The sequence below is a fragment of the Sinohyriopsis cumingii genome, chromosome 12 (assembly GCF_028554795.1).
Source record: "Sinohyriopsis cumingii isolate HCF-2022 chromosome 12, ASM2855479v2, whole genome shotgun sequence".
Taxonomy (NCBI): domain Eukaryota; kingdom Metazoa; phylum Mollusca; class Bivalvia; order Unionida; family Unionidae; genus Sinohyriopsis; species Sinohyriopsis cumingii.
This window is the reverse complement of record NC_142972.1, coordinates 27235046-27259268: the sequence shown is the minus strand read 5'-3', so window position 1 is coordinate 27259268 and position 24223 is coordinate 27235046. Positions and strand designations below refer to the sequence as shown.

The following is a 24223-nucleotide window of genomic DNA, read 5'->3' as shown; positions in this document are numbered from 1 at the left end:
GGAATTGCTTGAATTGTGGATTCAGTGTCTATGATGAGATTTGCGGGTGAGTACACGGTGTTAATACTCTATTCATGTTATACATTAGACATGTATATATAAACAGTATTCATGTACATATACCAATTCGTGGTTAAAAAAATTAAACTAATATATATGCCTTCTCTGTTTACACTACAGGTGTATTTCTCATTTAATATGCATTGATTTAAGATGGTAACTGTGCTGATGAAGCACATGTTTTACCGCCTGCATTTATTACCTACCCCCCCCCCTTGCAATTTTTTTTGGGTACATGCATCTTTTTCTTAAGCTAACTGACCTGGTTGCTTATAACATGGTTTGGTCTATAACATGGTCTGGTTCTTAGGCTCACTACTACCGTGTTATAGCAGGGTCACACTGTATTTGAGCTACCAAATTGTACAGCGCTTGGAAAGGTGGAAGAGATATGGAATTTGGAAATTTCCAATCTGTTTATGTTTAAAAAGTTGTTATATGAGGAATACCTATCAGAAATTTTTGTTTTCTTTTTCTATTTTTTTGCAGTCAGAAAAAGAAAGCTTTACGTCATGGTATTTGGTAGACAAAAATGATAGAATTTATCATTTTGATTTTTTTAAGAGAAAAATACAGGTTAGATTTACATGGCTTTCCTGCTTTCATATTGAATTTCATTCCATTTTGTAAATTTACTTTTATTTCAGCATCAACTATCAAAAGAAACACTTTTTTTGTTCAGCTTTTATGGACCCCATTAAAGAAAAGACTAGTGATCAGCCTTTCACAAGAAGATTTAAACATGAAGAAAAAATAAACAAGGAACAGCTGTGATCATCAAAATGGTCTTATTTCTCTATACTGGTCATCTCAATAAAACAGCAAAAATTCTTTTGTCCAAGGAGTGTCCAGTGTGGGAATAAAATGAGATATTTTTATATATATTTTTTTCCTATCAGAATCATTGTTTCTCATGACGGATGTTAAACTTCTTGCTTTTTTCAGCCTTTCAACTGGGTTGGATACTAGTGTTTTTAATATACTGTTTCCAAATTCATCCCAAAAACCTTGTTAACTGTATTTCAGACTTGTGTATGTGGCAGAGTTTGGCAGCCAACAGATTGCAGTGTTCAAACGAAACAAGGATGACAGTCTAGATGGTATACAGGTATCATGTTATTTTTTTCTTATCTCCGATTTTATACTAAAGGTGATGTATAGTTTGGTGGGATGTTTTTAGTCTGCATATCGTAATACCACATGTATGTCTTTATAACTTATTCATTGGAGTTGCTCTGCCTTGCAAACAGAAAAACTTAAGATCCTATGTTAGAAAATCTTAAGATCCTTTTGTTGAGATTCATGCTAAGTCATGAAAATTTCAGTAAGATGGTATAGTATTTGTCAGAGCAAGAGTTTGTTAGCATAAGACATTCATGATATGGTCTCAGGGCTGGTATTTCCATATTCTGGATGTTAGCATAAGACATTCATGATATGGTCTCAAGGCTGGTATTTCCATATTCTCGATGTTAGCATAAGACATTCATGATATGGTCTCAAGGCTGGTATTTCCATATTCTGGAGCTAACTCCCAAAAGCATTAATACATTACTTGCTATTATTGTACTGCTATCACTTCCCTCGGTGAATATTCCAATAGTATTTGGAGGTCCAGAACAGGCATATGCAACCTTTGGCCCATGGGCCATATCAGGCCCACCACCTGGTTTTATCTGGTTACATTTATATCATATGGGTACATTAAAAAATTGCTATCCAACCAATACCCTGGAGGAAGTTACCTGGTCTTGAACAAGAAACATGATCATAGTCTGATTCTTTTATTATTTCCATCATTCAGAATATTGTTCTTCTTTTCAACTGACTTTATGTTGGTCTCACATATCTCATTACACTCATTGTTTTTCATCATGTATTTAGTCGTTTGGCATATGTACTGTCAATCGCATGCATTTTTATGAAGTCATCAGTTCCCATAAGTGAGGGGTCCATGGTCAACTGATTGGGAAACAGGTGCCTGATATTTGACTCCATATTTTCCTCACTTGTCATTAGATAATGCATCAAGTACCAGTACTCAGGGTGCCAGTACACAGTTAAAATGTTTAGTGTCAGTCTTCCACAGACTGTCAATGGTCACTGGGCACCTGGTTTAGACACAGGCACCAGTCAGTCATTATCAGTAACCAATCAGAGCTTTGTTCACCTGTCTAGGGAAAGAGATAGGCACTGCACTCTTTCTCTGTTCCCATTCAGTAATTGTAGGGCTGGGTGATTACCATCACACAATGGAGAGTTATTCATGCCTCTCTTTCCTCACATGACACCATGAATGACTTTCCCATGTCTCCTTCCATTGCAGGACTGGGCAGGCCATGTACCTTCCCATGCCCTACTGTTTCATAATAAAAGGATTACCAATCACCTTCTCGTGCGTTTAGAAGGGATCATCACTCCTTTCTCCAATGAGAATAACAGGTTAGTCCCCTTCCTTCCTGTGAGCAGAAACAAAATGCCCAAAATCACAATCATGAAGTTCAGTTTGTCAAGGAGGGTGTAAGAAGGAATAGTCCTGTTTTGCCCTGAGAGCAAAGACAAGATGACGGACTGTCTCCTCATTGGGATCTCGATCTTCATCCCACTCTACTGGTCAGGGGACGGGGGAGGAAGTTTGGACTGTCTCATTTCAACCTATCCATCTATCTACCAAGGCAAGTTCTTTAGTCACCAGCTTGAGCCGGGTCCAAGAAATTGTCCAGCTTTTGGGACAATGATGCAGTTATTGTCAAAAATTAAACCATTTCAAGATAGCATAACACAGAGAGATGGGAAGGAAGCTGAGAATAGTTAACCTAATTGAACATGAATCAGGCCATGAAAGTGTAGAGGAAGAGTACATCAAAATAAAGCTTGTAGAGTTTGTTGATATGAAAACAAATAATACAAGTCACAGACAGGTGCAGAGATGGAAGATGTGTGGATTGTTGTGCAGGAGGGATCCTATTTGCTGCGATAGCAGATCCCTCCTCAGCAGTAATTTATTAGGGTCAGCTACGAACAGGTTGAGGAGGTTACTGAACCATGACCACTGAGGCCACAGGGGACCTCTCAGGATGATCTGTAACATCAATTTCTCCATCTTGAAATGCTCTTCCTGACAACACTTGCTTTAGATGAAGATGATGAGTTGAAATTTTTCCCTTTTGTTTGAAACCATTAAGGTCCACAATTCCAAGTGGCATAGGATTCAGACAGCTTGGATTGGTATAGGATTCTGACAGCTTAGAGTAGCATGGAATTTAGACAGCTTGGAGTGGCATAGGATTCTGACAGTTTAGACTGGCATAGGATTCAGACAGTTTAGGTGGCATAAAATTCTGACAACTTGGGGTGTCATAGGAGTGAGATGGCTTGATGTAGCATAGGATTCAGACAACTCTGAGTGGCATAGGATGGAAACAATTCAGAGTGGCATAGGCTTCAGACAACTTGGAGTGGCATATCATTCAGACAATTCAGGGTTGCATAGGATTCAGACAACTTGGAGTGGCATATGATTCAGACAACTTCAAGTGTCATGGGATTCAGACAACTTGGAGTGGCATATGATTCAGACAACTTCAAGTGTCATGGGATTCAGACAACTTGGAGTGGCATATGATTCAGACAACTTCAAGTGTCATGGGATTCAGACAACTTGGAGTGGCATAGGATTAGGACAGCTCAGATTGGCATATAATTCAGACTATTCAGAGTGGCATATTCAGACAACTTAGAGTGGCATAGGATTAAGGCCAGCTCCAAGTGGCATAGAATTCAGACAACTTGGAGTAGCATAGGATTCAGACAATTCAGAGTTGCATAGGATTCAGACAGTTGAGAGTGGCATAGGATTCAGACAGTTCAGAGTTGCCTAAGATTCAGACTGTTCAGAATGGCATAGGATTCAGAAAACTCAGAGTGGCATAGGAACATTCATTCAGCAGAAAGGACAGCTTGTAGCTTATGCCAGTCATGCATTGACTGAGACAGAAATAAGATGTGCACAAATTGAAAAAGAATTCTTATAATTTTTTGGGACTGGAGAAATGTCATTAGCTTACATATGATGGACAAGTGAAAGTGTAGATTGACCACAAACCCTTGGAAATGATAATGAAGAGTTTTACATTACACCAATAAGATTACAATGCATGTTACTTCGCATCAAGTATGATATTAATTTGAATAAAAGACTTGGCAAATAGATGCACTTGGAAGATATGCTTAACAGAGCTTACATAACAGAAGAAAGAATCAGCAGATTTTAAGTGGAAGTCGATACTATCGACATTCTGCAGTGTCTACCTATCTCAGAACAGCACTTGAAAAAGTATAGATACATACAGCATAGATACATACAGCAATAAATGAAGTACTTTAAAAGCTACAAAAAGTAATTCTGAAAAGATGGCTGGAAAACTGAGTAAAAAAATCATAGCATCACAGATGCTGTACTTCAACATCAGAGATAGACTGAGTGTACAGGATGGCGTTGTGTTTCTTACAATGAAAGAATTGTACTAGTAGCTGCACATATATAACAGAGTGCACAGGATGGTGCTGTCAGTTTTTTAGTGACAGAATTACATGGGTGAAAGTTCTCTGTCATAGTGCACAGGATGGTGCTGTCAGTTTTTTAGTGACAGAATTACATGGGTGAAAGTTCTCTGTCATAGTGCACAGGATGGTGCTGTCAGTTTTTTAGTGACAGAATTACATGGGTGAAAGTTCTCTGTCATAGTGCACAGGATGGTGTTGTCAGTTATTTAGTGACAGAATTACATGGGTGAAAGTTCTCTGTCATATGACAAATTCTGTGTTTAGAATGTCCTCACAAGTCAGTCTTCCAAATCAATAAGGTTTTTTGGTGGGAAGTGAGGGGTGGGTTGGTGTTAATTTGGTTCGAAAGCATTTGGTAGGAAAAAAATTGAGACTTAGGGATACTAAATTTGAAACTTATGTACTGTTGAGTGAGCAAATGGAAGTTTTCATGCAGTATTGAATTTGCTCAAGGCTTCTTGGATGTATTCAGCTGAATCAAAAAGTTCACTCTTCACTCCACAATTTATTGCCCTCTATGGAAACCCAAATAATTTTAGTTGTTGTATTCCACTGCTAGCAAATTCCTACATTTGCCTCTTAGGAATGATAGTGGATAGAGGGCGTTGAATTATTTGAGTGAGACACCTCAGCTTATTCTTTACTTACATGTATATCATTTTTTTTATCTACTTCTCCCCACCCACTATGCTTCATTGAATGATTTTTTCAAAATAATTTGTTGCATTTGTTTGGCTTGGTAGTCATCAGCCAGACGCTGGGAAATTTGCTGATGCTAAATTCACAGAAAATAACTGCATTCATTTTTGTCTTCTCTCCAATGCAGTACACTGACAAATGTATAATTGGCTAAAAGAACAGCACACACCTTTTTCCTGAGTTGAAACTACAAAGTGTGACAATTTACTTCTCCCTACTGCTGGCCCTGTGTGAAGGAAACTGTTGTCTATTTCAGCAGCTTTATATAATGTATATATGCTGACTGACATGATGAGAACAATAGAATGACTGCAACATAAAAGGCAGTCAACATACAAAAGCAGTCTAACAGATTTAAGACTAAGTAAATATTATTCATTGACTGAGTGAATGAAACTGAAATTGTTTAATATCAGCCTTTTTCACATTAAAAATCCAAATCACACACACACTCAAAATTCTTCTATTGGTTATACAATCGCGTATTGCACTTACACAGCTTGCAGACCCTCTCTGGTGCAATACGCATGCACAGTTATCTAAGATGTGACTATCAAAACCATTTCATTAAGAGTAGCTAAACTATTTGCTAAGGTTAAGGCATTGGTATTTTCCTCTCCTTCTTTAGTTAATATTACCCCAATTACACTAAAATATACCGCTCCGGTGGCCTAGTGGTTAGAGCGTCCGCCTCGGATGCGGGAGGTCGTGGGTTCGATCCCTGGCCGAGTCATACCAAAGACTTAGAAAATGGTACTAACAGCTGCTTTGCTTGGCGCTCAGCATTAAGAGGTTAGTGTTAGGACTGGTCGGCCCGGTGTCAGGATAATGTGACTGGGTGGGACATCATGCCACATGTCTGCGGCATGATGCCTCAGTGCTAGACATCACTAAAAACTGCCACACTGTAGACACCGTAGCGATATGACTGAAAAATTGTTAAAGCTACGTTAAAAATCCAAATCACACACACACACACACACACTAAAATATAATCAGATATTTTGTACAAACAGGTGATCTACTGAGGTGAAAACAATACAGTCAGGTGTCTAGTACAAACAGTAACTGAGGTAAAGACTCAGTATAAATGGATATTTTGTACATAAGATATTCTACGGAAACAAAAACAAAATATAATGTTTCTCATCAATATTTAACCATTTTTCATTAATTACAGGTGTCCATTAGGTATTAATTGTTACTTCTATCAAGGTATTTTTATTTTCTCCAGACTGTTCCTGTAGACAGTGGTGTGGACAATATTGAAGTTGATCCCAGCTCTGGGGATTTGTGGGTGGGTGGGCACCCCAGCCCTGGGAAAGCTCTAGAATATGATGCCAATGCAGGGAAAAGCAGAACAGCACCTTCGCAGGTATTATATGTTAGTTTATCTGTTTATCTTTCTATCTGTTGATTTATTGCTTATCATTTTTGCTAACTCTGCTTTTATGCATCTATTATCTTGTTTGTTAAAGCCACTCCTCCCAAGCTACTTTGAGGAAAGCATTGAAACTTGACACAGTTTCACGCTTAGGTCTTTCTAATTGGTCCTAAATAAAGCGGGTGCCCCGTGCCAAGAAATTCAAAAACTTGTTTTCACCACTTATCCTCAGTGGATGGTCATACTTGAGTTTTTATTACAAGACGTCTTACGATACATAGGTGCTCCTTGATGAAGATGTTGTCGCATGGTGGCCATCTTGAAATTCTTGTTACAACTACTTCTTTTGAGTGAATGGTCATATTGACATGGAGTTTTTATTTAACGGAATGTGGTCATCTTGAAAATTTTTAATTTCAACTCCTTCTGAACAGTCATATCAGTCTAGAATTTTTAACAAAATACTTCATGTGAAGTCTAGTTGGTCAAAAGCTAAAATAAGACTGATCTGACATCCAATATGACCCCCATGACATCCATCTTAAAAACCATGGTGACCATCTTGAATATCTTTTTATGGCTTCTTCTCCTCAACAGATGTTGTAGTTAAATGGGGGTTTTACTCAAAGATTTCTTATAATGTTCCTTAAAGTAAAAATGTCGCTGTCTGATACAATATGATAGCCATCTTGAAAATCTTGTTATAGCTCCTTCTCCAAAACAGATGATCACATTAAGATGGAATTTTTACTGAAAGACTTCTTATAATAATTACTTGTTCCTAAGTGAAAATGGTGCTGACTACACTTCCAAGTTGATGGCCATGGTGACCACTTTCAGAAGTTTGTTATTACCAGTATATTGTAAGGGATATATCAGAATGTGGTTTTCTTCTTAAACACTTTTCAGTTTATTTACTTGTTCCAACATGATAATGATGCCTACCATGTGACCTCCCAAAATTTGATTAGTCATGCAACAGCAACTTTGTCATGATGGATGGCATTACTTACATTCTTTTACTGTAAAAACTACTTCATATTTGCAGTATATAGCTGCTTCCACATTAGCATCTTACTGCCTTTGGGTTTTCATTTAAAGATTTTTGATGTTATTGAATTGGCGTACAAAATGGCCACTATGGTAGCCATCTTAAAAATCTTGTTTTTGATACTCCCATTTAACACCAGACAAATCTTGGTCTTTTTAAAGAATGTGTTTTATTTGTTTTAAATTCTGAAAGTGTATTTTAAAGATTGTTACCTTTATTCTTTTATATTTTATTCCTTTTTCAAAATTTGAAAGAACTTAGCTATCATCTTTTATCTTGTAGGACTTCATGTTTATGTTTGTTAGGAAGGGTTTGTCTTCCCAAAGTTTTAGCAATTTTTACCTTAACATTTTAACAACTTAACTCTTAATTGGCAATATGTAGTCATAATTGTGCTGATATTGTTAAATTCTGTTCATTCACATATACAGATGGTTGTGTTGCTTAACAGAATTTAAACACCTTTGACAAAAAGCCTCATGATATTGGGTAAATCATCCCAATGTGCTTTAAGATGTGGGTGGAGATGCCCAAGATAGAGAAACCAGGAAGCTGTTGTTTTCATAACATATACAGATTTTTGTAAAAACATCCTGCTGACTCAAATTTCTTGATCATCTTCTCTTGTGTTTGGCTTTTAGGCAGATGTCAGCTAAGTGAGCAATATCAGGCTCACAGGGACCTCTTGCTTATGATATCCAAAATGAACATTGTGCTGATCTGACCTTACAAAATGGCTGCCACTATGTCCACTTTTAAAGACTTGTTCTTACTTCTCCAGAAGAAGTGATAGTGATGTCAACATAGATTTTGCACATAAGCATTTCTTGTACTAAGTTGTTTCTCCTGAATGAAAATGGGTGCCACAATGGCCTTCCAATATGGCCACCACAACAACCATGACAACCTTCATTAGAATCTTGTAATGACACATCCTCCAAAATGAATGGTTATACAGTATCAACATTAATTTATCACTGAAGCATGTTTTCGGATATGTAGTTGCTTTTGCATTAAAATGATGGTAGTGTGGCTTGAAAAATGGCTGATATGGTGGCCATATTGATAATAATTTGGTGGCTACTTTTTGGTCCTGAAGGAAAATACTGCTTATCTGAGCACCAACTTGAAATTGTTTGAAAACCAGGTCATCATGACCTTGTGGGCAAGTCAGAGGTTTGTGGTTATATCTCAAGAATATAGTGAATGATTCCTGAGAAGATTTTTATTTTCATGTAGTGCAGATTATTTTTTCTAGTATTTCTAATTGTGTTTTTCCAAGTTCCTGGTATTGCATCAAGAACTCCATAGAATTATACGAAAGTAATATTGATATTAGATTTTTGTATGAACACATTATGTGCTTATGTGCAAGGAAAATGTCATATTCCTTATTTATGTCTTTAATAAAAAGTACATACATTTCACACAGTTTCTTCAGAAAGATTGTATTATCATTTATTTTAATATTTTATTATACCAGAATGGGATTGATACTTTTTGTTCAAGTTCTGTACAATATTGGCCTACCATGGAATATTTTCCAGATTAGAATCATATAATCACTATGCACAGTAATGGCCTACCATGGAACATTTTCCAGATCAAAACTGATGAAAGTTTAAAGCTAACCATATAAAAGATATTAGTTACTTACTGCTATTTTCATTTGTCAGTCATCGATTAACTGTGATAATATAGCAGTAATATAAAATGTTTCTACTTTCCAATGCATAGTACTTGTGTACTTTGGGCTGACAGGTCACCCCATTGCCTTCATAAACATATTTATATTAATTTGAAGTATTTCCAAAACAAAAGTACATTGCTCCAGACACTCATTGTGCAATACACATAACAATTATAACCTTTTCCTTACTTTTTTTCTGTGCTAAGAGCGGCATACATAGCTAGATTTGATAATTATTCAGGTTTTCATAGAAGAGTACAAGAGCAGATCAACTTTATATGAAGTAATAGGCAATAGATTAATAATGTATATGTTGAATCTGCTAACTGTATTGCAAAAATGCAGGATTATTTTTAAAGTAATTGAAAAAATTGGGTGAGAAAAATAATCTATGTTGCATGTTTGTGCCAAGACAAGGAAATCTCAGTTGCAGGGTTACATTGTTTGACTTCCCATGAGGCAGACTCTTGTGGAGGGGGGGACAAATAATGTAACCTCTTGACTGGGATTTCCTTGTCTTGGTGGAAACCCCAACATAGATTCTAGTAATATCAGTGGATCATGTTTTATTTTATTGGTTGTGTGTGGACAACAGCTGATACCAAAAAAGATCATACTTAAATTAGTACCAATGGTCTGGTTCAGATTTTGCACTATCTCATAGCTCAGTTGTTCATTACTCCATTAATATCTTTGACCCTATTTTATCTACACTGATGACAATTTGTAGGGAGATGCATCTCCAAGAGAGTAGCTAAACCGTACCTAAACTAGATCCATATGGGGATGCATTTCTAGGAGAGGAGCTAAACCGTACCTAAACTAGATCCATATGGGGATGCAATTCCAGGAGAGGAGCTAAATTGTACCTAAACTAGATCCATATGGGGATGCATTTCTAGGAGAGGAGCTAAACCATACCTAAACTACATCCATATGGGGATGCATTTCTAGGAGAGGAGCTAAACCGTACCTAAACTAGATCCATATGGGGATGCATTTCCAGGAGAGGAGCTAAATTGTACCTAAACTTGATCCATATGGGGATGCATTTCTAGGAGAGGAGCTAAACTGTACCTAAACTAGATCCATATGGGGATGCATTTCTAGGAGAGGAGCTAAACCGTACCTAAACTAGATCCATACGGGGATGCATTTCCAGGAGAGGAGCTAAATTGTACCTAAACTAGATCCATATGGGGATGCATTTCTAGGAGAGGAGCTAAACCATACCTAAACTAGATCCATATTGGGATGCATTTCTAGGAGAGGAGCTAAACTGTACCTAAACTAGATCAATATGGGGATGCATTTCTAGGAGAGGAGCTAAACCATACCTAAACTAGATCCATATGGGGATGCATTTCCAGGAGAGGAGCTAAATTGTACCTAAACTAGATCTCTATGGGGATGCAATTCCAGGAGAGGAGCTAAATCGTACCTAAACTAGATCCATATGGGGATGCATTTCTAGGAGAGGAGCTAAACCGTACCTAAACTAGACTCATATGGGGATGCATTTCCAGAATAGGAGCTAAATTGTACCTAAACTAGATTCATATAGGGCTGCATTTCCAGGAGAAGAGCTAAACTGTACCTAAACCAAATTCATACAGGGATGCATTTTTGGGAGAGTACCAAACTGTACCTAAACTAGATCATGCTGACATAATTAACATGCTTTAATTACTTTTTTTTATGAACTGTTTATTGATAACACCCAAAATATCATAGTCCCAGTTTCACAAACACACATAAATATTGGCATCACAGTGACAGGTACTCATCCATACCAAATGTTGATCACGGTGACCTCATTTTGGCAATTTAATGTCTTTTGTTGTTTTCATTTATTCGTTCATTACATTCTCAATGTCTTTGTCGCTATTTAAATGATTTTGGCATGTGGATGCATTTTGAGAATATAAAAATCTTTGTCAGTGTAATTTTATTTTCACACTTGAGTGATATTGGTATCTTCAGCTGTCTGTTACACCTTTAATATATTATACCCTATTTCATCAGAATTTATGAAAAAATGTATGTGGCATCTCAAGAAGAGTAATGGCCATACCAAAAGTGGGTTATGGTGATTTTGTTTTTAGGTTTGAGTAACTGGTATTTTTGACTATTCATTTGTTCTTTATCCCTATTTCATCTATGCATGAGAACTGATATGTCAGTGCATCTGATGGAGAGTAACTCGACCATGCCAAGAGTAGGTCACTGTGACCTAATTTCATGCTTAAGTAACATTTGTATTTTCCTCCATACCTGTCTTTATTGTTGCCATCTCCAAATGAGGTATTGTTGGCAGGGACAGTCATGTTGAAGAAGAAACACCTTGAATTTTTTATGTACAGGATGTTTACTATCTACACAAAGAAAGTTCCTTGATTTTTCATGCAATTGAAGTTTAACATCTACACAAGGAATGTTCCTTGATTTTTCATGCAATTGAAGTTTAACATCTACACAAGGAATGTTCCTTGATTTTTCATGCAATTGAAGTTTAACATCTTTACAGGGAATGTTCCTTGATTTTTCATGCAATTGAAGTTTAACATCTATACAGGGAATGTTCCTTGATTTTTCATGCAATTGAAGTTTAACATCTATACAGGGAAGGTTCCTTGATTTTTCATGCAATTGAAGTTTAACATCTATACAGGGGATGTTCCTTGATTTTTCATGCAGTTGAAGTTCAACATCTATACAGGAAATGTTCCTTGATTTTTCATGCAATAGATGTTTAATATCTACACAGGGACAATTTATTATGGTAATAAATCTGTTTTGTTGTGATTGGCTTGGCAAATCAGCGTAATAAGAAATACACAACAAAAAAATATAATAGCAAACAAAACTGAGAGTGGTGACAATGGAGAGAGGAAAATCTGTCATTACATTTATCAGCCTAATGTTCATACATGGTTTGAATAGCTACAAATGGAATGTAAGAAGGAAAAGATATGCAGTGTTCATTATTTTTTAATGACATAAATTTAGCATGATTATAAGCAAGCAAATTAAGGTATCTTAGTTGAAGGATAATTCATTTTTCATGAGGTAATTTGTTGATGGGATTCAATTTTATGTTTGTCGTTTTCTGATATTTTCAGTTTCAGAATTCATTATTTCAGTATCAGGTTCAAATGAAAAAGAAAAAATTATTTTGGGACTTAAAAAATACATTGTTATATCAGTATTTTCTTTATTATTGTTTAATTAAACAAGGATGACTATCTATGTGTAATTTAGAGTGCAGATCTGCATTAATACATTCCATTTAAAATCATTAGGCAAACAGCATGGACCCTAATTCATCAGATCAACAGCAATACATTCCATTTAAAATCATTAGGCAAACAGCATGGACCCTAATTCACCAGATGAACAGCAATACATTCCATTTAAAATCATTAGGCAAACAGCATGGACCCTACTTCACCAGATCAACAGCAATACATTCCATTTAAAATCATTAGGCAAACAGCATGGACCCTAATTCATCAGATCAACAGCAATACATTCCATTTAAAATCATTAGGCAAACAGCATGGACCCTACTTCACCAGATCAACAGCAATACATTCCATTTAAAATCATTAGGCAAACAGCATGGACCCTAATTCACCAGATCAACAGCAATACATTCCATTTAAAATCATAAGGCAAACAGCATGGACCCTACTTCACCAGATCAACAGCAATACATTCCATTTAAAATCATTAGGCAAACAGCATGGACCCTACTTCACCAGATCAACAGCAATACATTCCATTTAAAATCATTAGGCAAACAGCATGGACCCTAATTCATCAGATCAACAGCAATACATTCCATTTAAAATCATTAGGCAAACAGCATGGACCCTAATTCACCAGATCAACAGCAATACATTCCATTTAAAATCATAAGGCAAACAGCATGGACCCTACTTCACCAGATCAACAGCAATACATTCCATTTAAAATCATTAGGCAAACAGCATGGACCCTAATTCATCAGATCAACAGCAATACATTCCATTTAAAATCATTAGGCAAACAGCATGGACCCTACTTCACCAGATCAACAGCAATACATTCCATTTAAAATCATTGGACAAACAGCATGGACCATAATTCATCAGATCAACAGCAGATCAACTGTACACATTATACACAAGTAAATAGATAATATTTTAGATTCTAAATAGTTTTTTTCTTTACACAGGTTTTCCGTATGAAGACTTCAAAAGGTCTGATAACAGATGTGATAGAAGTCTACCGAAACAATGGAACTGAAATTTCTGCTAGTACAGTAGCTACAAACTTTAAGGGAAGAATTCTTATTGGTTCCATTGGATCACAACTGTTGTTATGTGATGCCAAATATATTGACTAAACCATTCAGTCATGTGATGCCAGGAATATTGACTTATATTGACTTATTGATGTTCAGGTCAAATAATTAAAGGTAATACTTGCTGGTTGCCATGCATTTTTGTCAAGCCAATGTTTTGCAGACAATGAGATGTACGTATCACTTATTTTAGTAATGACATCGTCAGTATTAAAATTCTTAAAGTTTTGCATGCCCCTCAAAACGGGGCATCCAGCATTGAGGTTGTCTATAATATTTACGTATCCTCCTCTTTTCCCTATCAGGTCAAGGGATAAAAAGTACATCTTGAATGATGTTAATAATAGTTTTGGTTAAAGTTTTTTTTCATCAGTCATATTTTAATAACCCCTCTCACATGTCTCTTCATTTTTGGAATATAAAATTATTATATACTTTATATTTGTCTTGCTGCCACTTTTGACCCTGTCTTAAGCCCATGGGTGGGGTCATAGAGTCTGGAAGTAGAGCATATATTAGTGACTTTTTTTATATTGCAGCCATTGGAGTCAATGTACATGTAGGATTTCTCATGTTTGTTTATCCATCCATCACTCCTTTCTTCTGTCAATCCTTTCTTCTGTCAAACCATCACTTCATGAAGCTAAATCCCTGAGTGGCCAAGTGGTCTAAAGCGCTTACCATTATGGATCACTGCCATCTCACCTCTGTCCATGTGGGTTCAAGTGTTAGATTCAGCCAGTGTGGGTATGTGAGAAAGCTTGTCAGTAGCTTCTCAAGGATTGGTGGTTCTTTCCAGGGTTTTCCAGGGTTCTTCCTCCACCATTAATACTGGCCACCATGTATAGCCTATCTTGTGCTGAAAAATGGTGTTAAACCCTAAAAAAAAACAACAACAGTCCACATGTGGTGATGGATAGACATGGGAAATAATATGGTCATCCTCTAAAGATTCTGATATTGACAGCAATTCTTACATCCTCATATTGACAGCAATTCTTTCATCCTCATATTGACAGCTATTCTTACATCCTCATATTGACAGCAATTCTTACATCCTCATATTGACAACTATTCTTACATCCTCATATTGACAGCAATTCTTACATCCTCATATTGACAGCAATTCTTACATCCTGATATTGACAGCAATTCTTACATCCTCATATTGACAGCAATTCTTACATCCTGATATTGACAGCAATTCTTACATCCTGATATTGACAGCAATTCTTACATCCTGATATTGACAGCAATTCTTACATCCTCATATTGACAACTATTCTTACATCCTCATATTGACAGCAATTCTTACATCCTCATATTGACAGCAATTCTTACATCCTCATATTGACAGCAATTCTTACATCCTCATATTGACAACTATTCTTACATCCTCATATTGACAGCAATTCTTACATCCTCATATTGACAGCAATTCTTACATCCTCATATTGACAGCAATTCTTACATCCTCATATTGACAACTATTCTTACATCCTCATATTGACAGCAATTCTTACATCCTCATATTGACAGCAATTCTTACATCCTCATATTGACAGCAATTCTTAATCTGCCAATCATTGAGGTCGTCTTGCAAATCATGCTACTCCATAAAAATATATTGTCATATCAACATCAAGTTTTCACAGAAATATTTCTGTGTTGTCTTTAGTAGGTTCTAAATGAAAATGTAACTGATCTGGCATCCTATATAGCTGCCATGATGACCATCCTAAAAGTCTTGTTATCACTGCTCTTCTGTGTTATCTTGACATTTTGAGGTGCAAGGGTTTCATATTTGTATAACAAAATGAGAAAGAGGGAGGGGTTAATAAAATATTTAAAAAATCACATCAGATAAAATGTGACATACTATTATTTTGCAGTTATTGCTATGGATAGATGAACAGTGACTAGTTCTTCAGCTAATTTTGAGTGCTGATGAATCATTATAAAGAAACTGACTGGATGCAGTTGATACATTGTGTTGAGTGCCGACTTATTGCAAGAGAGAGAGGAATTTACTGACAATTAGAGCAGTACATCCAAATAAATACACACTAATAATTTAGATGGCTAATGCTTATTAATACACACTAATTATTTAGATGGTTAATGCTTGCAGCATAGCATTTTTTTTAATTCATTGGCAACACACATTGCTAGCAAGAAAGCTACATACCACATAATTTTTACTCACTTCCTTTAGCACACGTTGTTAGGAAGAAAGCTATATACCACATAATTTTTACTCACTTTCTTTCAGCACACATTGTTAGCAAGAAAGCTACATACCACATAACTTTTACCTGCTTCCTTTTACCAGACATTGCTAACAAGAAAGCTACATACCACATAATTTTTACTCACTTCCTTTCAGCACACATTGTTAGCAAGAAAGTTATGTGCCACATAATTTCTGCCCACTTGGACAGCAATGGAAAATAATAATAGTATGCAAAAATGATTTTAAATAAAAAGGCCATCATACCTACAATTTACATTTATTTTACCCCCCACCATCCATTTTCCACCATGCTTTACATCATAAATGAAATGTTAAAGCTATAAAAAAAAAAAGCTTGACATATTCAGTGAAATGACCATGGTTTGAGATGATGAACAGGAAGAACCAGCACCCATGGCCACCCCCCATCTCAAACTCTGGTTTGTAAGACCACCTCCATAAGGTCAAATTCCTCCTGCTGAGCCTTATGATGTTGGTTGACACCAGATAGCCAGCCCAAAAGGGCCATGGAAGGGTCTTCTTTGTCAGGATGGCAGAGACTCCCACATGAACTGGCCTTAAAAGCAGCAGGATAATTGTTTTAGAGGGTTATTTATACCAAAAGATGGGGGATCCACCACATGTGTAAGTGGATGCTGCTGGGAAGAATAGTGCTATGTGAAGCATCATGTGCCATGGAATAATGCAAGAGCCATGAAAAGGGAACAACCAGCGCTGTGTTGTTCACTTGGACAGGGGACACATACAGAGTTGAAGCTATATTGGGCATGCAGTAATGACAAGGTAAGGGACAGGCTGTGGTGCAAAAGCTTAAACTGAGGTCAATGAGGCGGCACATGTGTACAGTGTGTTTGGTGTCAAACAGGATGATCCACTAGAGCTGTGGTTCTCAAACATATTTTTTGCAGACCTCCTGAGCATTGCTGAGATACTCAAGTAGTATATTATCTTTACAAAATATGGGAGCCTAACCCCAGCAACCTGGTTTCCTTCAGGAAGAGTGATGGGAACTGCATCTTGTAATGGTGATGTAATACTTTCATTTTGTTGACACTGTGGAGGGCCTAATAAAGTCCAGCCACCAGAAGCTGATGGTGTAGGAGAGGTGGATTCATGAAACAGGAGTATTATGTATATTTGATTTAATTTATATTTAATGTAATTGTTTGTTTTTATTAAGTTTAATTTTTTTTATTCCATTACTTGCTATTGTAATGTAATTTTATTTATTGGAATAGAGTTCAATTCTGACAGATTTGTTTATATTTTTGACATAAACAACATTATAGAAACATTGTTTCTCATGATGACCTAGTTCCTGACCTTGATTCAGAACCAGATAGTTTGTAGTACACAGCTTTTGTATATTTTTTTAATTCTTTCTCAGAGGAAGTATCATAAAGTGGAATCGAGGCCATACTTGGAGTATGTGACAAATAACATGTAGCAATTGTTTCAAACTCTGGTTTTTCCAGAGTATTTACCCACGTCCGGGCATATGTTTTGCGCTGTAGTTAGATTTATTACTGATGTTTTGAGAAATAATAATTATTCTTGCCTTAACACTTATAAAGTAAAGTGTTATGTTGTGACCAGTTTTGGGTTAATTATTTTGTTTTCTTCAGTTTATTTAGATTTCAAGTTGATTTCCCAGGAAATACTAGTGCTCTAAATTAATTCTTAGACAAGGATATTTATCGAAATTTACACAAAATTCAAATTGGAATATTATTTTCTGTTATTCAACAAAGAACTGTTGACATATCAGTATGATGCTAACCATAGCATACATCATCACCTTCCATTTTGGATTTCATCGGGATTCAAACTCAGTTTGATTAGGACTTTTTATTACTAGGACTTTGGACTTCTGTTTTTTAATTCTTGTTCTTTGATCATTTTTGGATTTAATTCATAAAACACTAAGTTCTTTTTCTCATTTTTACCTTGTTTTTCTAGGGAAATAAATTATTTGTGTAATTTTATAAAGCTTGTTGTCTTCACTTTTTTCTTGTTACATTTTGTTAGAGCCTAAACACATAACAGGAGTAACCATCATTGATGTGGTCAACTTGGAAAGAAGTCTGAAGCAGACAATCATTCTAATGGACATTACCAGTGGCAGCATTCACAATAGAAATAGCTGCTCAAGGGAGTTTGAGATCAAGCACAAAGGGCATGCTTGGCCGATGACTTTCCACTTCATGGTAACAATGTTTAAAGAAGTTATACAAAGGGACACTATGGAAGGAGGGAGGCTATCCAGTTGGCCACAGTGGCCAATCCAAAGGCTATGTGGGTTCTTGTCAGATGAAATATTCTAAAGCTGGACCCTAAACAAGTGGAGAAGTTTGTGATGGTAGATGGCCATTGCTGTAGAACCCAAGGAATAGCCATACAGATGATCAGGGTCTGCAGCAGATATACAGATTCTCAGCAACTGTCAAGCCCTATGTTCCTCTTCTGTTTGTGATAATAACTTCACATTTTCTAAAATGGAAAAGTTTGCAAGCCGTACAAAAGTTATATGACTTTGGCTTTTGACACTTGCATAGACTTTTCACTTTACAAATGTGACAAGAAAAATGTATTTTTTAATTTTTACCTTTTCCAAAACACGTGCACACTTGCAACGTGACCAGAAGTATGTACTTCTTTATTTGAGGATATCCCACAGACCCGTCCAAGAGCTGATTAAGAACGTTAGGAATATCCCCTCATTTTATCAGAAATATCAAAGTTTTATGTCTATATTCCCCTCTTCCCCCTTTATTAGTGATTAGGTATGTTCCCTAAAAACACAAATAATTTTGAACAAACTTAATTTTGACTTGAGGTTTCTCTCTGTTTATATTTTTTTCAAGTTGTTGGTGCATGGCAGATTGCATATGCATACCTTCTCAAAGTGAGAGGTATTTCTACACATGTCATTGCCTTTGTTAAATTCGGTTTTGTTGGTTAGTCATCGTTAATCTTTAATTCTATTTTTGATGAATTTCTTTTTATAGATGTAATTTCTTTTTATAGAAGATTTAAGGCTTTCTTTTGTTGTTACGGTCTTTATGTTGTTTAGCCTATTTCCACTTTAGAAAATCCGAAGTATCACAAGTTATTATCACAGACCGAAAAGGGACATAGGGGCTTGACAGTTGTTGTTTAAATACATCTACTAAACTTCACAACATATTTGCTCTGTCTCATACTTTGGTCTTAGGAAAGATCACCTTTGTAGGTGCAGCAACACTGGTAACAGCAGGAGACACCTTCGCTGTTGTCAAAAAAGGGTAGTTCTTTTAAAAATGGGTTTAGTATTTTAAAAAAGAATATCAAATGAAGACAAAATGTGTGTTAAAAGAGGGTTGGTAGACATCGTGGTCAACGACAAAGTAGAAGTGACTGAGAGAAGGAGACATCATTGCCGAGTAACGTGGTTTTCTGGAGTGTCTGAGCGGCACAGTACCGTCTCTAGTTCTCTTGAGGACACCAACTGTCTGGTTTTTTTTCTGTCATGCAACTTTCTTCTTTCATGGTAGGGTTTGAATTGAAGGGTCGTCATAATGCATGAGGTGTTTAAGACGCACCATTGTTGTTCGCATAAGTCAGCCAGGGGTTCCTATCTGTTTGGCTTTCACCCTTGTGAAATATATCAAGTCATTGTCAGAACAAGAGGTATATATACAGTGAGGATGAACTTGGTTTACTCCTTTCTGAATCAGCAATCGAGATGAAACGATCACATGATTTCAGTGAGAGAGAAGAAGAAGCTAAGAGGCAGCAACGTGATGTATCGCCTCACATGCGAAAGAAGTGTTCGCTCAGATCGAAGACACGAGCGAACCTGAACCAACACCTTCCACATCTGTAACTAGACAGAGACAGCCTGTTTCAAACCAAAGTCTATCACCAGTCAACCCTGAAAAGTACTACCACATTCGAGAGACGGAAAAGCGCGCCTCTAGAAAATTTAGAACTACGGCTTACATATACACGTTTAAGTTTAAAGATTTCAAGTCCAACGTACCGTTGGAGAAAGCAGACGGGTTCATCACCGAGGTGTGGGATTCTTTGTTAACCACACTGAACCGACAATGTGACGCAAAAGAAGATGATCGCTTGAGACTTTTCATTCATCATAACAGTTTGAAGTCCCCTGCTTGCATAGAGTTTAGCAGCCCAGCAGAATTAACACCTTCCAAAGTCATCAACAAGATTCAACGTTTGCAACAATCTAACAAGTTCCACATCACCGATGGAAAAGCGACACTGTTCATGACCCACATATCTCTTCCCCAAGGGACTGGACGCAAAAAGGTATTATTGGTAGATGACCTTTGTAGCACCAAAACGAGCCTCGTCCGAATTAACAACCCTCCTCAAGACAATATGTGTTTAGCCCGTGCCATCGTGGTGGGACAAACTTATGCCGACAAGAATGGAAAAGAAAATGGAAAACTATTCGACAATTGGACCGTGCCAACCAACGAAGTGAAGCAGAACTGTTACAGCAAGTGGGGCTGTCCAATAATCAAGAGCAACACAAGCATTGTGGATTGAAATTCTGAGGATGTTTGGCCTCTAAACCCTGTCTTGACGAAGGACAAAAACGAGTGCATTGCCCTACTTGTCAGCGCACTTTTGTCAGCCCTACCTGTTACCAACAACATCTAAAGACGCAAGGTTCACAGAAGAAAAGTGCTTGTCAACTGCTGAGATTGTGCCCTACTTGTGGACAAGGCATACGTACCAACAGTGCCAATGCATACATATGTTCAGGAAAGAAACGATGTCACATTTGTTGCCAAATTGTGGACTTGGAATATGAATGCTTCATTACAAAATACCATTCCAAACATTAAGAGGAAGATGACCACCAGAAGAAAGGCAATTTCATCTTTACCAATTTGAATGCATGCAAGAGACTAGCATTCACATTCCTAATTTCTTCATGGCTCATCAAGCGTGCGAGAAGGGCATCCAAGAGCCAGTCTTTAGGCATTGCCCTCACTGTAGCAAGATTCCTGGAGGACGTGAAAAAATCTTTCAGGGACCTAACAGGCTGGCCAGTTTCGCCCAGTGGATCTTAGACCCCATCGATGAGACATGCCACAGTGATGGCTCACAATTTCTCGGGATACGATGGACAGTTTCTATTGAGATACTATACGGAACAAAGTACCGAACATCCCAAAGTGACTTTGAACAGAGCCAAACTCATCTACATGCAAATGGGACAAGTACGAATTATTGATTCGATGAGTTACTTGGCCATGCGTTTGAGCCGAATGCCTAAAATGTTTGGAATGACAGAAATGGCCAAAGGCAATTTTCCGCACTTTTTCAGTACTGAAGCCAGTAAACACGCCATTTTACCCCATTTGCCTGATGTTCACTACTATGACCCCGACAACATGCACACCGAACAACAAGAAGCTTTCTACGCTTGGTACCACACTCATGCCTCGGATCCCTTCAACTTTCAGGAAGAACTGTTAAAGTATTGTCTTTCCGACGTGGCCATTTTAAGGCACTGCTGTGGAAAATTTTGAGAACTGTTCGTGGAATACGAAGGTATCGATCCTTTGAAAGAAGCCTGCACCATTGCCAAAGCGTGTTCCTTAGTGTACCGCCAACGTTTCATGCCCAAAAACACCATGGCTGTCATCGGCCCTCAAACGACGAACTTTGTCAAATGCTGATACTGAGTCAAAGCCCTACACTGGCTACATTACAAAGAGGACAAATGGGTCAAACATGCTCGAAACGGAGGAGGCGAAAAGACCGTTGGAAGGTATTCATTGGATGGCTGAAACTTAAGAAACCCCAAGATCGTGTACGGGTGCTTATTTCACGGATGTCCCCTCTGTTACCCTCAACCTGACACTAAAAATCAGTTTTTACAACATACCATGGAAGACTTGTACGAGGCCACTTTTGTCAGTGATGCTGAAGTGCAGAACAGCAAGGATACGAAGTGGTGGAAATGTGGGAACACGAGTACGATGACGGTTTGAAAACCGATCGCGAGTTTAAACGTATTGTGGAAAGTTACAAGTTGGTGGACCCTCTGAACTCAAGGGACAGTTTGTACGGAGGATGGACGAATGCCACCTGTTTGCTGCACCATGCCGATGAGGAGAAAGGGGAAGAAATCAGATACTTGGACATGTGTTTGCTGTACCCATACATGTGCAAATATTGTCGCTTTCCCGCAGGGCACCCGCAATTGCTGATGGAACACATCGACCTGGACAACGTTCGACAACACGAAGGATTGATTAAACGTAATGTGTTGCCTCCCACGAACTTGTACCATCCCATTTTACCTCACCATTGCCAAGGAAAACTGATGCTTCCCTTGTGCCGTACTTGTGCCAAGACATGCAACCAAGACCGACCTTGTCAGCACACCCAGGAAGAACGCGCCTTCACGGGAACTTGGGTCAGTGTGGAATTATTCAAAGCTCTGGACCTGGGATACCAGCTGTTAGAAGTGAACGAAATTTACCACTTTTCCAAGAGATAACAGTACCACAAGGGCAACGAAACACAGAAAGGCATTATCGCAGATCGTGGATGCCTTTTTGAAACTGAAACAAGAAGCTAGCGGCGGACACACTCCCGAAGACACAATGAAATTCAAAGAGAAATGCTGAGAGCAGAAAGGCATCGCTTTAGACCACGTGGAGAAAAACGAAGGAAGGCGATCATTTGCCAAAGTGATGTTAAATTGCTTGTGGGGTAAAATCTCACAATGACTGTGTTTACCCAAGATGCAGTATTTGACAGAACCTTCCCGCTACTTCCAGATGATTCACGACAAAACCAAATACATGAAACACGTGGACGTCGTTCGTAAGGACTTGATCTTAGTCAAATACGAAGGAGAGCTGAACTTTGTAGAAGCCGACAAATTTGGAAATGTTATCATTGCTGCTTACGCGACAGCCCATACTTGCTTAAAATTGTACGAAGCTTTAGAACTGTTAGGAGATCGCATCCTGTACTTTGACAAGGACAGTTGCATCTATATGGATCGCCTGGGTCAACGTCATCCTGACATCGAAGGAGACCGTTTAAGAGCCCGGACGGACGAGCACCCTGACGACAGAATTCTAAGTTTTGCTAGTGGCGGTCCTAAAAATGAAGGTTACGAACACGGGGGCAAACAAGGAGAAGTGCACAAGGAGTGTAAATTGAAAGGATTGACTCTCAATTATCGCACCAGTCGAGTGATGAACTTTGGCATGCTGAAAGAAGCTTTGCAGTCTGGACAGGATGGAAAGTTTAAAGTGACCAGCAACGAACCGCACACGATTGTATGTTTAACCACACACCAAATCGTCTGTCGACCTTTGAAAAAAAATGTATCGAATCGTGTACCAGAAGCGAGTGTGGCTTCCCAACCACTTCACTTTGCCGTACGGACACATCGATATTGGTCAGCATATAAAAAGGGACAACGTCCAAGACCGATAGTTCATTGTAACTACAAAGACCAAGCGACAAAGATGAATCCTTTCACACAGCAAGCATCAAGCGAGAGAAAACTCGAGTGCGATGCCGTGCCTCACGATCATATCACCAATGCAGTACCAAATCTTAGTTGTTCATTTACTAATGTCATGTAAATCTATGTACAACCAGTGGGACTTCCAGACTACAAGACTTTACCTTATGTACACGCTGATATCGCCAGGCATAAATAGGGACGACGTCCAAGAACGACACTTCATTGCAAGGACAAAGGTCGAGAAAGGTGAATCACTCTACGCAGATGAAAAAAGAGAAGGAACAAACATCATTGACCACTTTCACCACCATACCGCCACAGCAAAGTGCGTCCAAGAAGAAAATGGATTCAGTAGACCTAAAGGAGTATTTTAGCATCCAAATGACTCAGACAGCGACTTCGAGAAAATTTAGGACAACTTACACCTACACGGTGAATTTTAAAGACTTTGTGTCTGAGGTTCCAGTCAAGGAAGCAGCAGGTTTCATCACGGACTTATCTGACTCACTTGTTAGAGGAACTCAAACATCAGTGTCAAGTTAAAGATCGAGGTCGTTTGAACCTATCTATGTATCACGACAGTTTGAAATCTGTATGGTTCGGGTTTAGTACACCAGCAGAATTAACTTCTTCCAAACGATTGAGGGTTATTGAAGACGTG

The 24223-nt window shown here is 37.8% G+C and overlaps 1 protein-coding gene across 6 annotated transcripts in view; it reads left to right on the top strand.

Moving 5' to 3' along the window:
- The window catches only part of LOC149786144 (serum paraoxonase/arylesterase 2-like), a 53621-nt gene extending 37327 nt beyond the window's left edge, over positions 1-16294 (top strand). For all 6 annotated transcript variants that reach the window (XM_089976493.1, XM_089976489.1, XM_089976495.1 and 3 more), the window contains 3 exons: positions 1087-1168; positions 6560-6700; positions 13670-16294. In XM_089976493.1, coding sequence (XP_089832619.1) covers positions 1087-1168; positions 6560-6700; positions 13670-13840 — 394 coding nt within the window. In that variant the 3' untranslated portion in view covers positions 13841-16294. The remainder of the gene's footprint in view (positions 1-1086; positions 1169-6559; positions 6701-13669) is intronic.
- Positions 16295-24223: the final 7929 nt, after the last annotated feature.